Consider the following 18,115-nt stretch of genomic DNA (forward strand, 5'->3'; position numbering starts at 1 on the left):
TAGGGTAAGAATGTTCCAGCATTAGGTGATAAGGAGGACAGCCTGTGCAAAGTGAAGTGTTGTGAGAGGGCCAGTCTGTTAAAGAACGTTTCCTGACTGGGGAGGGATCTGGGCAGGCTTGTTGGAAGATGTGAGGCTGGAATAGAGCTTTAAAATTCAAGTCAATTCAGCAGTTGAGGGTTGAGGTTCATGAGATATGAATGAATAGTTAGGGTGAGCCTGGAACAAAAGGGTGCTGGTGTGACCTGTAGAGGGGGACTTATTGTAGAGAGGTAAAGAGGGACCTTGAATGCTAAGGAGTTTGAACTTTACTCAACCTACGGTTTATTCTCTTAGACATCAAGGAAGTAGAAACATTTAGTATTTGTTTCACTTCCCTATATGGGGAAGCCCTATTTACTAGATGATGACAGACACATTTTAAGTGGAGTTGGGGTTTCAATATCCTCACCTGTGACAGAGGAAACCCCCACAGCGCTGACCAGTCTGATTTAATGAAGCTGTACAGGAAACTCTCTCAGCTCCGAAGCAAGATAAAGTTCAGCTGTGAACCCTGGCCTCCCAGCAAGGGAAAACAAGAGTTCTTTGAAGGGGGACACAGCCACACTGCCCTCGCTAGATAGCCATCAGTCAGTGCATGAGGATAAGTATGAGGAGCCAGGTCAGGAGCTGGTGAAATCAAATGCCCTGAAGGAAAAGCTATTGGCCAGGTCCTGAAGAAGTTAATAAACCTTTCCCTTGGTTTATAATTCTAAATTTCATGGAAGAAGGAATTGGTTTGTTTAGATCAGAGAGAAAGAATACTTTATGAGGATTATAGCAAATGGCAAATTGAGTTTCAGGGATTGGAGGGGACCTTAAATCATTGAGTATTAAAACTGAAGGAGACAGCCTGCTGGGACATAGAGCATGGGTAAGAGAGCTTGCAACTTTTGGAGCTAGAAGGGTCCTTAAAAACCATTTTGCCTAGTTCATCATAAACATGAAGAAACTGAGGTCCAGAAAGAGAAAGGGATTTTAGTGTTTGTACTTATCATCGAGACCTTATTGAAAGAGAATTGGGCCAGTAACCACATTATTTCATGAATCATCCCTAAAATACTTCAAGGGTTTTCATCATTCAGTAATTACTATTGTTATTAGTTGCAGCTAACATTTTTGTAATGATAATAGTAATAATTTCTCCTGACTACCCTACAAGGTAGATAGTCTGTGAATTTTTCTGTCCATTATGCAGATGAAGAAATTGAAGGTTATTTGAGAAAAATTAACTTATCTAGGGTAACTTAATAATTGTTAGAGCTGGGACTTGAACCCAGTCTTTTTGACTTGCACTACACGACAGTGTTGTTGAGACCCTGTTTTCTGTGAAAGTAGACATGCCATTTTTTGGTTTGCTTTTTTTTCCCAGCCTTTTGGGGGTTGGATCTCGTTCCTGGTACCCCTTCTTTGGTCTTGTTTACAAAGACTCCTCTAATCTTTATGGGGAGTCTCCTTTGGAGAGGCTTTCTCCAGAGGATCATAATAGCTTTTTAACTCTGCTGAGGTTTGTTTAGCAAAAAGGGAATGGAGAAACTTATCTGCTGCCTAATCCCTCTTGAATGTTTACATTGCTCTGCTGAGCTAAATGCTCTTTAAAGTGGCAACCATCATAATAACCAATGTGCAGCTGCCAGAGTGGATTGAAACCTATTACAATAAGTGATAATACTGTCATATAAGTAAAAAGTTAAGTTGCTTATCAGTCACTTTTGATAAGCTACTTAAATTTTATAGTAGCATGTCTCAGTGTCAAACAAATGTTAATGATAGAGGGCTGTTCACTTTCTCTGTCATGGATATTTCATCTCACATCGTTTATTATCCCAGGCTGTACCGTTTAGTTAGCGTAGGGGCCCTGATTTTCTTAGAGGTGGCAGGATGCAGTCGTATTGTGTCCAGTTTGGGGGCAATACAATTTAGAGGGACATTGACAAGATGAAGCTTATAAGAAAAGTTGAATGAAGATGGAGGTGATGAGGGGAATAATCTTGTCATTGAAGAGTACTTGAAAGAAATGTGGGATATTTAGTGGAAAAAAATAGCAATAACAGTCACTTAAAGCTATCTAGCTTTTAAGGTTTACAGAGCATTTCTCACAATAACCCAATGAATATTATTGTCCCTAGTTTACAGATGAAGAAACTGAGGCCCCAGACATGACATGTTTTGGGTTCTAGAGAGCTCACAGTGTAACTAGAACAGGAGCTTCATTCTGCTGCTTCTTTGTCCACTGCTTTTCTCATTGCCACCCACTAAAGAAGTGAAAGTTTAGGTTGTTTAGGATCCCAGGCTTCAACCCAGGGGTACTGGAATTTGGTAAAAGCATGGCTTTGTCAAGAACAGATCATGACAGATTTTTTTTTCTTTTTTCTTTGATAGAACTGCTAGACTGGTAACCCGATAAGGGGAATACTATAGATATAATTTAATTAGATTTTAGCAAATCATTTGAAAAAAGGCTCTGATGCTGTTCTTATGGGAAAAAATGGAGAAATTTAGTTGAATGGTACTATAGTTGGGTACATTCTGAACTGGCTGAATGGCCAGAAAGCTAGTCATTAATCATTGTTTCAACATCAACTTGGAAGGGGGTCTGTAGTATAGTTCCCCTGGATATGATTTTCTTTTCATTCTGTATTGTCACTTGGAGATCTTCCATTGGTTCAGTTACCATCTCTATGTACATGGTTGTCAGATCTGTATATCTAGAACTACTTTCCCTCCTGAATCATACAGTCCCCCAATCACCAAATGCCTCTTGGATATCTGTACTTGGATGTTAGGTGGGAATCTCAAACTCAGCATTTCCAAAACAGAACTCATTAACTTCTTCCCCTAAACTCACCTCTGTATTTTCCTATGACTATAAAGGGGACCACTGGGATTCTCCCAGTCCCCTAGGGCTGCAAATTTAGTATTATGGACTCCTTGCTCTCACTCATCTCACAGTATCTCTTACTGCATCTTCCCCTCTGAGAGCACCTTCCATCTTTCTCTGCACTCACACAGCCAGCACCCAGTTCAGGCCTTCATTACCTGTCACTTGTATTATTGCAGTAGCTTTTTAATTGATCTCCCTGCATCAAATCTCTTCCCACTCCAAGATATCTCCCCCTCAGGTGCCAAGTCATTTTTCTGACATGTGAGGTCTGAACATGCCACCTCTCTCCCCAGCTCCAAGTCCCTACTCAATAAACTCCCATAGATCTTTGATCCTGAAGGATCAAATATAAATTCCCTTCTCTTAGCATTTAAAACTCTTCATAATGTGGCTCTTTCCTTTTCTGGTCTTGTTACACTTCACTCCTTTTCATGCAATTATTGATCCAGGTATACTGGCCTACTTACTATTCCTTATAGGTGATACTCCATCTCCCATCTTCATGCCCTGCTTGTGCACCATTCTTAGAAAGCTCTGTCTCCTCTCCTCCACCTTATCTCCTCACCTCCCACATTTCCTTCAGGCTCAGCCCAAATCTCATCCTCTTCAGGAGGCCCTTTCAAGGTCTTCCTCAGTTGCTGGTGTCTTTCCCTCCAAGATTACCTTTCACCTACTCTGTATGGACTTTGTAGGTACCTAGTTTCTTACATGTTGTCTCCCCTATTAGAAAGTAAACTCCTTGAGGACAAGGACCCTGTTTTCGCCTCTCTGTCTCCCCAGCACTAATAAGTTTAATAAATGTTTGCTGACTAACCAGCTGACTCTGCTTGGCCCCCATGTTGTTTTACTATTTTGGTCAGTAACTAGGATTGAGTGACTATATAGCATGCTTATCAAATATTCTTATGAAATACACAGCTAGGAGGGTTATGATTAAACTGTCAGATGACAGTCAGGATTCAGAAAGATCTCAACAGGCTAGAACATTATGCAGAAGCTTTAAAAGGTAACATTTAATAAGGTTACCCATATGGCTATAACTTCGGTATCAAGAAATCCACTTCACATATACAAGATGAGGGAGGCATAATTAGACAGAACTTTATCTGAAAAAGATCCAGGGAGTTTAGTGGATGTATTTAGCATTCACTTAATAGGAATCAAAAGTGATCTGATAGGCAAGCGATCAACCAGAAAGCTTTTATTAAGGTAATGTGCTAAATGAGGGAGATGCAAATGAAGGTAAAAACTGTCCCTGTTCTCCAGGAGCACACCAACAATAAACAGATACATACAAGATATATACAGAGTACTAATAATAACTGGCATTTATACAATACTTTAAAGTTTGCAATGTAGTTTTAAAATGTTATCTCGTTTTATCCTCAGAAAAACCCTGGGAGGTAAGTGCTATTATTACATACACCACCACCTCCACCACACCACCCCCATTTTACAGATGAGGAAACCAAGGCAGACCCAAGTTAAGTGACTTGCCTAGGATCACAGAGCTAGTGTTTGAGGCAGAATTTGAACTCAGTTCTTCCTAACTCCAGCTCTAGCACACTACCCACCATGCTACCCAGCAGGGTAAATGGGAGATAATATCAGAAAGGAAGGCATTTGTAGCTTGGCCTCTTGCAGAAGGCAGGATTTGAGCTGATACTTGAAGGAAATGAGGTAGGGAAAGAGAGAGAACTTTAGGCATAGAGGGTAGACATGGAAGGAGGCATGGAAACCAGGGCTGGAGTGTCATGTGTGAGGACCAGGCCCATGTAGCAGGATCCTAGAGAACGTGTATGAGAGTAAAGTGTAAAAATACCAGAAAGGGAAGAAGGGATGAGGTTATGAAGACCTTTCAATGCCAAACATAGGATTATGTGTTTTATCTTGAAGGTGTAGAGAGCTCTGTGATTTTATTGAGTAAGGAGGTGACCTTGTCAGGCCTCTACTTTTTAGGAAGATCATTTTGGAAGTTATGTGGAGGATGAATTGGAGTCAGGAGAGATGAGGTAGGAAAGCCAGTATATCTTATTGTTAGGTCTATTTCACTGTTAAAAAAGTGTGGGTGTCAAGTGATGAAGGCCTGAACAGGGAGATGGTGATATGAATGAAGAGTAGGGGGCATATTCAGGAGATGTTATAAAGGCAGAAATGACAAGATTTGGCCACAGATCGGATATGTGAGGTGAATGAGGAGGAAGAGTCGAGGATGACAGTGAGGTTGTCAACTTGGGTAATTTGACAATAATGGAAAAGTTGAGAAAGCGGATTTCAAGGGGAAAATAGAATGATTTCTGTTTTGGACAAGTTAAGTTTAAGATGCCTATTAGACATTCAGTTTGAGACATGCAAAAGTCAGTTAGTTGATGATGTGCGAATTTAACTTAGAATGAGACTGCAGAAGATAGTGGTGCCATCTCTTTCAAAGATGAGTTCTTCTCTAGGATGTCTGTTTGTGTCATTGCTCAAATTCAGCTGTTTTTAAAGTCTGCTCTTGGATTGTGTTTCCTGCAGATCCTAACCTGACCCAAAAGGTCTCTCATAAGTCTAAAACAGCATTTTTTTTTACCTAGGATTCACAAAACCCAAGGAATGCATGGATAGATTTCAGTGGGTCCTGTTAGATGAGAAAAGATTACATCTTTAATTTCATCAACTTCTAATTGAAATTTAACATTTCTTTCAATTATAAACATAAGCAACAAACATTATTTCGTACGGGGGTCCATAGGCTTTATCAGACTTCTGAAGGGGTGCATAAAACAAAAAAGCTTAAGAACCCCTAACCTAGAGGAAATATCTTCCCTTATGCCTTGCAAATAAATACCTCTGCCCAATTCCTTAATGGTTTAAAATGGATTATTGTGGTTTGTTATTGTCTCTTTTCCTTATAAAGCAGCATCTCCACTGATCTAGAGGCTTAGGGGAATTCCTTCCTTTCCCCGGGAGTATTTCATTCCACCTCAATTACCTTTATCCCTCATCAAACCTTGGGCATCTGGGAAATGTTATTTAATTTTGTCTGGGACTACCTCCTGAAACATCTAAGGGATGGAGGAATAATACTTCTCCTACCTCCTGGCCACAGATATTGGGAAAAGTAATAAATTTTAGTTCTCAGTAAGTATAAATCTGTGTACATGTATCATCTTCCCTGACATATATTCCTTCATATCAGAAACTGTTTTATTTATTTTTGTATTTCCTATAGTGCCTGCTATAGCTCCTTTTACATAGTAGGTTGTAATAATAAATGTTTGTTGAGTTAATGAATTAATGAATGGATTTTCTTAGGAGGCATTTCGAAGAAGTATACCAATCTAGCCAACATTCCCTACATACTCATTATTTCTTGTCTCAATTAATTCTGATGAAGAATTGCTTAAATGGTGGTAAAGGGAATCTTGGCCTTGGAATGATGGCCCTTATTCCTAAGAGGCTTCACCTGAAGTATTCATCGGAAGCAATATAGTCAGTAGCTTTTTAACCTTTGAGATTCTCCCAATTTAAATGTATCACCTAACTCAGATCCTGGTAGTTCTCATCACGTGGCTCACAGTTTTCCTTTCCACACCAACTCTGGCCTATATCCTAGAGGATTTAAACATTCATGTTGATGTTCCCTTAAACATTTCAACCTCCCATTTCCTCAGTCTATTCAAGTCCCATGATCTGCTCTTCCCTGCCACTTCAGTCATTCACAGGGAAGATCTTACAAACACCCACAAATGTTCTACTTTCAACATCAGGGACTCTGAAATTCCTTTTTCAAATCATATTCTTTGATAATTCCACTTCTCTCTATCTTCTACTCCTCCTAAACTTATTTAGAGGTTAGGTTCTCACTGTGACCTTCAGTTCTTCTGTCCCCTAGTACCAGAGGTGGGGAACCTGGGGCTTCGAGGCCACATGTGGCCTTCTAGGTCCGCAAGTGTGGCCCTTTGACTGAATCCAAACTTCACAGAACAAATTCTCTTAGTAAAAGGATTTGTTCTGTGAAACTTGGACTCAGTCAAAAGGTCACACTCAGGGACCTAGAAGGCCACAGCTTCCCCACCCTGCCTAGTACTGTGCTTGCCTAAGCCATCGCCTCTAATCTGGATTCATTTGCCTTCCTTTCAAATCTTGACCTGTTAACAATTTCAGCTCTGTTCTATACTCTCAAATACATTGCTTCTCATACCTTACTAAACTCCAACCCTGAATTAGTCCTACCCTCCGCCTCTTCCACTGCTACAGCTTGGCCATTCTTGTGAATACTATCTCCTCTTTGAATTTTTTTTCTGACACTGCTCTGTCGTTCTCCACTTACTTCTTTGTCAACTCTTCAGTGTTCTATACTGGATCATTATCCATGCCATTTACCCTAACTGGAGGTATATTCCCAAGCTTTTTCCTGGGCCCTCTTTTCTCTATATCCCCTCACTTGGTAGCCTTATCAGCTTCCATGGATGTAATTTTCATCTCTATACAGTGGCTACCAAATCTGTATACTTGTCTTTCTTGAATGTTAATGAAGCATAATGAACCTTTTGAACTGTTTATATCATAGGCATCTCAAACTCAGCAGCCGGTACAGCGTCTGGAATGGCCCATTGCAGACACTTAATATATGCTTGGTGATTGATTGTCCAACTTCCCTATTTTTATAGGTGAAGAAACTGACTTAAAGGGGGTAGTCATTTGTAGAAGTGGACTTACCTACTAAGGAACAAAATGAGGATTAAAACACTGGTTGTCTGGTTGTTATGCTGATGTTTTATCTCTCTGTCCCACGCTACTAATCTACTTTTGATCTATACTTTTAAGTACTGTTATTTTGCCCTATTAACATGGGGTACACAGATAATTTTGAAAGTTGACATGGATAATATATTTCCTGTACTATGGAGTTGGTTATCATTGCCAGAAATTCATTCATGGCTTATCCAGTAAGACTTCATTCAATGCAGGGAAGAGGGCAGTGGAGGGAGGTTGGTATGTCTGTGCCAAGATAAGAGGGCAATGTCGCACAGTAGAGAGAATGCCTGATTTGATGTCAGTAAACTGGGTTCATATCCTGTCATCTGCAATTAACTAGTAGTGTACTGTGGCTAAGTCATTTAATTATTCTGAGCCTCAGTTTCTTTATATGGAAAATTGAGGTATTGATATTTGTATTACCTACCTCATAAGACTGTTGTGAATCTCAGATGAATTAATGTTCATAAAGCATTTTACAACATTTAAGGGATTATATAAATGCCAGCTATTATAAATGGTTTCTAAGGCCATTTGGACTTGTAGCCTGTGCATAGGACACAGCATAAGTGGAAAATGATTTGTATTTACGCGTGCTGTTTTGGAGCTATTATTATGTATGAAATAATGATAGGTAAATATAAATTTTTTTCTGATGGTCTTGAAAGTAGTTTTCATATACAAAGATAGAATATATGTGTTTCAATTAATTTCTTCTCTATAAAAATCTCTTTATTTTTCAGGTTTAGCAAGAATTCATGATGAGTACTTATTTGCCCCATACTCTTTATAAAGAATCTTTAAAGAAAAAAAATGATAATTAGCGTCTACTAATGACCGTTCTTCAGTATCTCATCAGGGTAGGAATGTGGCAAGGTATTCTCAATAGCTCTGCAAGTCCATCATAAGCTCTGACAGTTGCTGCTAAAATGTAAGCAGCTTTGAATAGATCCTTAATGATGGACTATGTATCTTTTTATCTGAGAACCAGCCTACCTGAATTTTGTCAGGTTCATCACCAAAAAGTTGGCTTACATATAATTAATTTTTTTCAGCCACATGAACTCTTGAAGACTGTTTACTATGGCACAGAGAGGCTGCTATCTCCAATGCTACAGCCCGAAGTACTGCCACCCTTGATAATGAAATCATCAGTCCCTGAAGTATTAAGTAAAAATTAAACAAGTATTAAGTAAGGGGTGATTAGCATTTCAACCATTTCTTTATAATGTAGCTTGTGAAATGGAGATCTTTTTAGAACATAGATTGTTTGTTAGATCAGTGAAGGCAGGGTTAGCAGATTTTATTGATCTTATATTTTTCCTTTTTCATGTATCACTATGCTCTTTATTTAACAGGTGCTTTTAAATGTTCCTTAAATGAAATGAAAAAAATGTACGTGACTTGAAATAGATCATGGTTTGGAGTTTTAGTGTTTTCACTTACATTCAGTATTTTTCTTTTTCTTTCCCAGCTATCTCCCCTGGTTTGAAGTATTTTATAAACTGCTCAACATCTTGGCGGATTATACAGCAAAAGGACAGGTATTTATATTATATCTTTAAAAAAAAACTGAACTGATTCTATTTCAAATGCTAGAAGGATTTTCCACTAGGCTAACCTGATTAGTGGAAAGAGCACCAGACTAGGAATCAGGAGACTTGTGTTCAAATCATTGCTCTACCATTTAGAAGCCATTTGACTATTGGCAAGTCCCTTAATAGCTTCATCTGTAAAATGAGGGTTTTGAACTAGATGATCTCTAAAGGTCCTTCCTGTTCTAATATTCTATTTGTATTCCAATGTTCTGTATTCTAAGGGTCCTTCTAGGGTCCTGATGTTCTGTGATTCTATTCAGTAGCATATATCTGTAACGGAAATCAAAGTACTTATCAAATATACCTGACACTTCTGATGTTAAATGTCTTGTAACAAAGAGGTTATCTAACTTTCTGTGTCATGGAAAGAGCTGTCTGTAGTCATAGGTCTTCTTGTACTTTGTCATTGCTTTCTGACCCTTCCTTGAAACAGGTTTAGTCCTCATTAGGTTCAAAGACATCTTTCAAGGTGTGAGATTATAGATTGATAACAGGTGTGTTATGACTTTTTTAAAAAAATTTGACTGTTTTTACACTATTTTTTATTGAATCTATAGACTATAAGCCCTTTCTTTCAAAGTACTTGGAGTTAATTTCTTAACTGTCAGCATTGCAATATAAAAATAGTGAAAAGGGGGCGGGGCAGCTAGGTGGCACAGTGAATAGAGGACTGGCCCTGGATTCAGGAGGACCTGAGTTCAAATCTGGCTTTAGACACATAACACTTATCTAGCTGTGTGACCCTGGGCAAGTCACTTAACCCCATTGCCTAACCGCCCCCCCCCCAAATAGTGAAAAGGTAGATACATCTTGAAAAGCATTAGAACTAGAAAAAAATCATTATCATCACAGTTGACATTTATATGTTGACTTATACTTTACAAGACATTTTGAATGCCGTATCTTATGTGGTCCTCACAACAACCCTTTGAGGTAGGTAACTATTCTTATCTACATTTTATAGAAGAGGGAACTGATACCCTTAGAGAGGATGGGACTTCGCAGAGATCGTGAAGCTAGTGACAGACAAATTCTGATCTTGAACTCAAGTCAACTAAATTAAAATTCAGTGTTAATTCCACTATACTGTGCTGTATTTTATAGCTAAAGTCATCCCTCCACGTTACTGATCCCTCTTTCCATCACACTTGTGATAGAAATCAGCATATTTGGTCAAGATACGTATAACAGATTGAGTTTACCATCAGCATTAATGATCTCAAACCTTGCTTTCTTTTAGAGCTGGTTATATATTATACTTATATATACGTACATGTATTGTATGTTTGTGTGTATGTATATATGTATTATATGTGTGTACGTCTTATTTTCTAGTGCCTAACCAATGTGAGTGCTTAGTTAATAAACGTTTATTAAATACTCTGGAGTATAGATAGTAATGAGATTTTTTTTTCTTCTAAGTCCTGCACTTAACACTCATTTTTTGGATTTCAAAGAAACTTTCCCATCCTCAACAGAGACTATGAGCAAAGAATTACTATATACAAAAGAAAAGTCATTTATCTTGGCAGAATTCAGTGGCTTTTGAGATACTGGTGTGTTTTCATCAAATCCTGTTTCTTACTTATACCATACCTTCTATTTGGTAGAGTTTAGTTCAACAAACATTCATTAAGTAACTACTGTGTACGAGATGCTGAGGGTGTAAAGGTTTAAAAATATATATTTCTGATTGCTGGTGGTGAATGTTGGAGTTCATAGCCACCCTCCTTTCCAACTCCATTGATTCTCTGTTTACTTCTAAAGGATGATATTATTTTAGAGTTGGAAAGCGCTTAAAACATAGAATGGTAGAGCTAGAGGGGACCTTAAAACATAAAATGTTATGATATAGACTCTCACAGTTGAAAGATAGTTGAAAAATTGTTTTGTCAAATCATAGCTGAAGCAAGAATCTTCTTTACAACTTCCTCAGTAAGTGGTCATCTAACCTCTATTTGAAGACATCCACTGATGGCCAACCTATGAGCTCCTGAGCCAGTGTATTCTGTCTTTAGGAAGTTCTTTTTTTCATTGAATTGAAAGCTGCCTTCCAGTAACTTCTTTTCATTGTCCCTAGTTCCACCTGATACAGCCATGAAGAATTGGGCTAATTCTTCTTATGACAATGTTCTACATTTTTATAAATATGAATTTTTTTCAAATTATATTTAAAAACAATTTGTAACTTTCATTTTTTAAAAAATTTTGAATTCCAAATTCTCTCTCTCCTTTCTTCCCCTTCCTCCGGTCTGAAATGGCAAGCGATTAGGTACAGATTATACATGTGCAGTCATGCAAAACATACTTCCATATTATCAATGTTGCAAAAGTGAACAGAGGACCCCCCCCCCAGAAAAAGCCCCAAGAAAAATAAAGTTAAAAAAAATACTTCAATCTACATTATATCTTGTAATGTTTTCTGTCTCTTCTTTGGTCACAGATTCTTATCTTATCCTTAGATCTGACAGATAAAATAATCCATACTCTCCTAATTTGCTTATGGTATCACCCTTTCTGTCTAAATCATATATCTATTCTGACCCTGTCTTGGTTTATGTGTGAGATATTAGTCTATACCTAGTTTCTGCCAAACTGCTTTCTAGTTTTCCCAGCAATTTTTGTCAGATAGTGAGCTCTTGTTCTAAAAGCTCAGATCTTTGTGTTTATCAAACACTAGATTACTCTAGTCATTTACTACTTTGTATTGTGTATTTAATCTATTGCACTGGTCCACCACTTTATTTCTTAGCCGGTACCAGATTGTTTTGATGATTACTGCTTTGTAATACAGTGTGAAATCTGGAACTGCTTGGCTACCTTTCTTCACATTTTTTTCATTGATTCCCTTGACACTTTGACCTTTTGTTCTTCCAGATTAGTTTTTTGGGGTTTTTTTACTATTTTTTCTAGCTCTGCAAAATAATTTTTTGGTAGTCTGCTTGGTAGGGCATTGAAAGAGTGAATTAATTTAGGTAGAATTGTCAATTTTATTATATTGGCTTGGCCTGCCTATGAGCAATTAGTATTTTTCTAATTGTAGTGTTCTATATTTTTATTTTTTTTTATTTAAGTTAGGCAGTGGGGTTACATGACTTGCCCAGGGTCACACAGCTAGTAAGTGTTATGTGTCTGAGGCCGGATTTGAACTCAGGTCCTCCTGAATCCAAGGCTGGTGCTCCATCTACTGCACCACCTAGCTGCCCCAGTGTTCTATATTTTTAAAGACTATGATCATGTACGATGATCCCCCACCACTTTCTAAGCCCTTTCTATTCTTGGCTAAATATTTCCAATTCCTTCACCAGATCCTGATATGGCATGGTCTGCAGTCCTCCCAGTCACACTTTTCTGCATGCTCCAGTTTTATATGATCATCCTGAAATTTTGCCTCCCTAACTGAGCACAATTCTTCAGATAGATTTTGCCAGGGAAATGATCAATCACTTTCCTTGTTCTGATCACTAGCTTTTTTTGGATACCAGGTCAGATTGCTGGTTTTTATTGAGTTTGTAGGCCACTATAGCCCATCCCTTCATGTACCTCCACAAAACTGAGATTGCCGAGCCCAAATTATTGCTATTGTTGTCTCTATGAAGAGGGGCCCTGACCCTTCACAGTGATCCACCTCATTGGATCACTACTGTATGCATTGGCAGGGGAATCAGAATCCTCATCTTCCAGTGCTATTTCCAGATTCTCCCTCTACCACCACCATGCATCAGCAGCATTTTCTCCAAACTTATCACCTGATCCAGAACCTGATGGTCATTACCAATTTACTGCTTAGGACATTCTCCATCATTTTTCAGTGAGATCAGTGACTGGCTTACACAATCCCTGACTACCCCAACTCTTGCCTTCATAATAAGGAACTTCAACTTATATGTTGATGTTCTCAAAAATACCTTAACTTCATAGTTCCTCCATTTATTCAACTACCACATGCTACTCCTTTACCACATCTCAGATATCCACAGAGGTTGTCATTCCCTCAATCTTGCCATTACCCACAAGTGCTTCACATCCATGATCAAGAAATTCTGATATTCCTTTACCAATGATACCCTTTCATCATTCTATCTTTCCTTATGCCCTACTCCTTCCAAATCTATTCATTTTCACCTTGATCTACAATCTCACCTCTCTTCAATATTTTGCAAAGCCATTATCCTTATTCTGGCTAACCTCTCTTCCCATCCACATCTTGGTGTTTTGGTGAAACAGTATACACACACACACACACACACACACACACACTGTCTCTCTCTCTCTCTCTCTCTCTCTCTCTCTCTCTCTCTCTCTCTCTCTCAAATTCCTTGCTTCTTTGTCCTTTCACTATTTAAGCCTTGCTGAACTCTAGCCCTGGATTATTCCCACCATTTGCTTCCTCTGATCCTACTTATGTGATGCTGAACAGAGCTAGTGGAAGTCTTAGAACTATGTTGACTAGACCTACTACAAATTTATGTGATCTCATTTCATCTGAGCCTTTATCACAGCAGGACAAAATTTTTGTTCCTCCCAAATTGATTCTCTTTTCTTCTCTACAGTAGCTGTTTAAACCATTTCTTTTCTCCTCAATATTTCACCATCCCTTCAGCCCTTCTCTACCAGTAGCCAGGTCATTCTCCATTTTTTCTCAAAGTCAGTACGTGACTCATTCTTTTCTTTTTCTCTTCAGTTTCTGCCCCTACACTAGGGGCCTTCAACATACACATTGATGCTCCCTGAAACATCCTAACCTCTCAGTTTCTCAATCTCCTCAGATCCCACAACCTGCTCCTCTACTCCACTTCAGCCACACAGAGTTAGAGACACTTTGGATCTTGCCACCATCCACAAGTGTTCCATTTTAGTAATGAAAAACTATGAGATTTCCTCCATATGATTATAAACTATCATTCGAATTTCCTTATGCCTTACCCTTCCTAGGCTTACTTTTCATCCATATCATGAGTTCTGATACCTATGGGTCTCAATACTTTCTGTGACCATTATTTATTCCTGTTCTGTCTTCATTTCTTATTTCTCAATCTCAACCATATAGTTAACAAGTTCAACTTCAGAGTCTTCTATCCTTAAATGTCTTTTCCCATTTTCCTACTCATTTTTTGCCAAAATGCAAACTTGGATCGCTCTTGCCATCTGCCTCCTCTTCTACTCCTCAAATGCTGCTGTATGGAGTTAGAAGAAGTAATGCAAAGGAGCTGCCCGTGTCTACTATAGATTTGTTATCTCATCTCAGCTGGGCACTCATTGCAGCAAGGCAGTCCTTTTCCTCTTCCTTAATTGATTCCTTATTCTACTTTCCACAGAGGCCTTTTCATATGTTAATTGTTTCTCTTCAAACTTCTTTTTCCCCTTACCCTCTCAGCTGAGTCCCTTGCCTCATGTTTTACTGGGGAAAACAAATACAAAACAAAACTGGACTATCCAGTGAAACTCTACTGTAATTCCCTATTCTTCACTTGACAATCCAGTATCCTCTTTTCACAACTGTTTGGCCTCCCTCTCCTCCACTGCCTCCTTTATTCCAATCTCTAATGAAGAGATGGTCTTTCTCTTCACCAAGGCCGGTACTTCTAAATGGACCCTCAGTCTCATCCCCTCCTGACTTCTCCATCATATTCTCTTCACTATTACCCTTATTCTACCTTAAATTTTCAGTTTCTCCTTATCTATTGGTTTCTTTCTTGGTGCCTACAAAGATATCAATTCTCCTTCATTCCTAAAAACCCTAACTTAGGGTTACCCTTATTCTTTACCTTTCTTCTCCTTTAAAACTTCTTTAAAAATCATCTGTATCCAGTCTTTCCACTTCTCTCACTAATGTGTTATTATCAGCCTTGCCATTGTACCCTAAGGACCATGGAACTTTTCCATCTTACTGAAACAAACTTTCTATACGTGTTATTTCCCATAATAGAATGTGAGCTCCTTAAAAAGAGGAATATCTTAGTTTTCTCTTTGCATCCCCTATGCTTACCATGGTTCTTTGCAATAGTAAACACTTAATAAATATTTTTTCATTCATTCTCATTTTCATTCTCTTTGTATTCCCCTATAATCTGACTTCTTACCTCATCATTTAACTGAAAATTCTTCTCCAAAATTATCAACAATGTCTTACTGGTCAAATTTAATGGCCGTGGGGCAGCTAGGTGGTACAGCAGATAGAGCACTGGCCCTGGAGTCAGGAGAACATGAGTTCAAATCCAGCCTCAGACACTTCATAGCTGTGTGACCCTGGGCAAGTCACTTAACTCTGATTGCCTCTGTGCCCCCTATCCCCCCCCAAAAAAAAATTAATGATCTCTTCTCTGTCCTTTCCCAACTTGAATTCTCTTTAATGCTTGACAATGTTGACCATGATCTCTCTGTTTTTGTGGCATTGATTCTTCTCATACCTATCTGACCACTACTCAGTCTCCTTTGCTGATTCATAATCCTTGTCGTGTCCACTAACTATGGGGTTATCCCAGACCTGAGCCCTCTTATCTCTTCTCTCAGTGCTCTTTCTCTCTTAGTTACCTGATCAGCTTTAATGGATCCAAATACAGTCTCTACACAGATGGCTCCCAAGTCTAGACCTGGTCTCTATTTTAAGCTCTAGTCCTGTATCAATGACTGCAGATAAGACATTTTGAACTGTTTGTCCCATAGACATCTCAAACTCAGTATATCCTAAATAGAACTTATCTTTCCCCAAAACCAACCCTTTTTCTGAACTTCCCTTTTATTATCTAATGTACCACTGCTCTTCTAGTCACCCAGATTCTTAAACTTGGTGTCATCTTTGACTTCTGCCTCTCACTCAGCTTACATATCCATTCCATCGCCAGATGTTTTTGTCTGTGTCTCCACGATATCTTATAGACATCCCTTCCTTTCTATTCACACAGCAACTACCCCAGTTTAGGCCTTCATCACCTCTCCCTTGCGTTATTACTATAGCCTTTTCTTTGCTCTTCCTGCTTCAAGCCTGTCCTGACTCCAGCCTATTCCTCACTCAGCTGCCAAATTAATTTTCCTAAATTTCAAATCTGATTATTGTTTCACTAGTTAGTAACTCTAGGGTGTCTTATTGCTTCTAGAATCAAATATAAATTCTTCAGTTTCACGTTTTAATCTTTTACTACCTGTCCCTTTCATGCCTTTCCCAGTCTCCTTGCACTGTAATCCCCTCTTCATACTCTGCCACCCAACCATACTAGCCTATTCACTATACAAAAAAGTATGGCTCTCTGTCTCCTGTCTCTTTGCACAGACTATCCCTCGTGTCAGGGATGCGCACCCTCCTCAATTCTGCTTTTTGAAATTTGTAGTTTCTTCAAGACTCAATTTAAATACCACCTTCTATATGATGCCTTTCCTGGCATTCCTAGCTGCTAATTCACTCTCTCCCAAAACTTGTAATTATTTTGTACACATTCCTAACATACTTATATGTATATACATATTGCTTCCCCAGTTAAAATGTAAGTACCTTGAGGTCAGGGACTGTTTCAATTTTGTCTTTTTTTTATCCCTAGTACTTAGCACATTGCCCATAACACAGTCAGCATTTAATAAATGGTTGTTGATTTATCTCTTTGTGTTCTAGTCACATCTTATCCTTCCTGTATTTGCCATTGTTTTTTTAAACCTAGGTACAGACTTTACATTTGTCTCTTCTTAAATTTCAGTTTTTGTTTCCTGAGAAAGTCCTGACTGTGAGGACTGAGGATGGGGATTGGCATCTGGATAGTTTTTGAATACAGAGTATTTTCTATTTTCAAGCTTTTTAAAGATTTAGGTTTTTCCATTGAATTAGAATTCATATTACTTTGACATCCAATCGATAATGTTCAAATAACTTTAATAATTAATATGTTTCAGAATCCTCCATTATTGTACATTGTTTTAACTTGAAGATTCTTAGTAGAGTGTTACATACTCTGTGATTCCTTAAGATAAAATTGGGGATGATGATAGAGATCTTCATTAATCTCCCAGGAAACTACATTGGTTCCATTTTGAAATCAGTGTTATGGGGTCAGATTACTATATTATTTTGAGAGTCTGTGGTATATAATGCATGAAAAGTAATCTGCTACATGTCTAATGTAGAAATATGCTTGGCATGATATCATTTGTATAATTAGTATTATATTTCTTGTCTTCTTAAAAAAATGGAGAGAGGAGTAAAGGGAGGGAGAGAATTTAGACCTGAAAATAAGAATAAAACAAGAATAATTTTTAAGAATGTAACCTGTTATGAATATCACCAACATTTGTGGGAGAATCTCTTTGGTCTTTGCAAGTAAAATGTAAACAAAACTTAGCTGCAGCATGGTCTAGTGGAAAGGATGCTGAATTTGAAGTCAAGGTTCTTGAATTTGTGCTTTGCATCTACCCTTACAATGAGATGTCTTTCAAAGGAAAAAATTAATGTTACCAGACACTGAAAAATAAAGTGATTATAAGCTGCTCTCAAGTATTACACAAACTGAATTGGGAAGAAGCAAAAATGGGATGTGTATTTGGGCATTTTTGACATTTACCTAATTTTATGGTGCCAATTCTGTCCCCAAGCTGTGACTATCCTCAGCTACAGCAGAGTCAGTGGCCAGACCTCTTCCATGCAAGTTGTTTATTGATGTCTGAGCTTTCCTTTTGTTATCTAGAAATGTTCTTTTTTTCAGGAGAGTCAAAGAAATGAGCTGCTTGAAACACTTTACAAACTTCCCATCCCTGATCCAGGAATGTCTGTCCATCTCAGTGTGGTAAGTGAGACAGACTACATGTCATTAAGAAGAAACAGCTTCATTATATAGTGTTTATTTTTTTTTAATTTATTTTATTAATT

The 18,115-nt window shown here is 38.2% G+C and overlaps 1 protein-coding gene across 7 annotated transcripts in view; it reads left to right on the forward strand.

The window, feature by feature from the left end:
• The window catches only part of DENND1A (DENN domain containing 1A), a 691,139-nt gene that overhangs the window by 299,887 nt on the left and 373,137 nt on the right, over positions 1–18,115 (forward strand). For 6 of the 7 annotated variants that reach the window (XM_078150133.1, XM_078150134.1, XM_020967513.2 and 3 more), the window contains exons 6-7: positions 9,141–9,210; positions 17,952–18,032. In XM_078150133.1, coding sequence (XP_078006259.1) covers positions 9,141–9,210; positions 17,952–18,032 — 151 coding nt within the window. The remainder of the gene's footprint in view (positions 1–9,140; positions 9,211–17,951; positions 18,033–18,115) is intronic. The other variant, XM_020967516.2, reaches the window with a different exon arrangement.

This window comes from Phascolarctos cinereus, unplaced genomic scaffold (genome assembly GCF_003287225.1).
Source record: "Phascolarctos cinereus isolate Bilbo 61053 unplaced genomic scaffold, phaCin_HiC Scaffold_2;HRSCAF=192, whole genome shotgun sequence".
NCBI lineage: Eukaryota > Metazoa > Chordata > Mammalia > Diprotodontia > Phascolarctidae > Phascolarctos > Phascolarctos cinereus.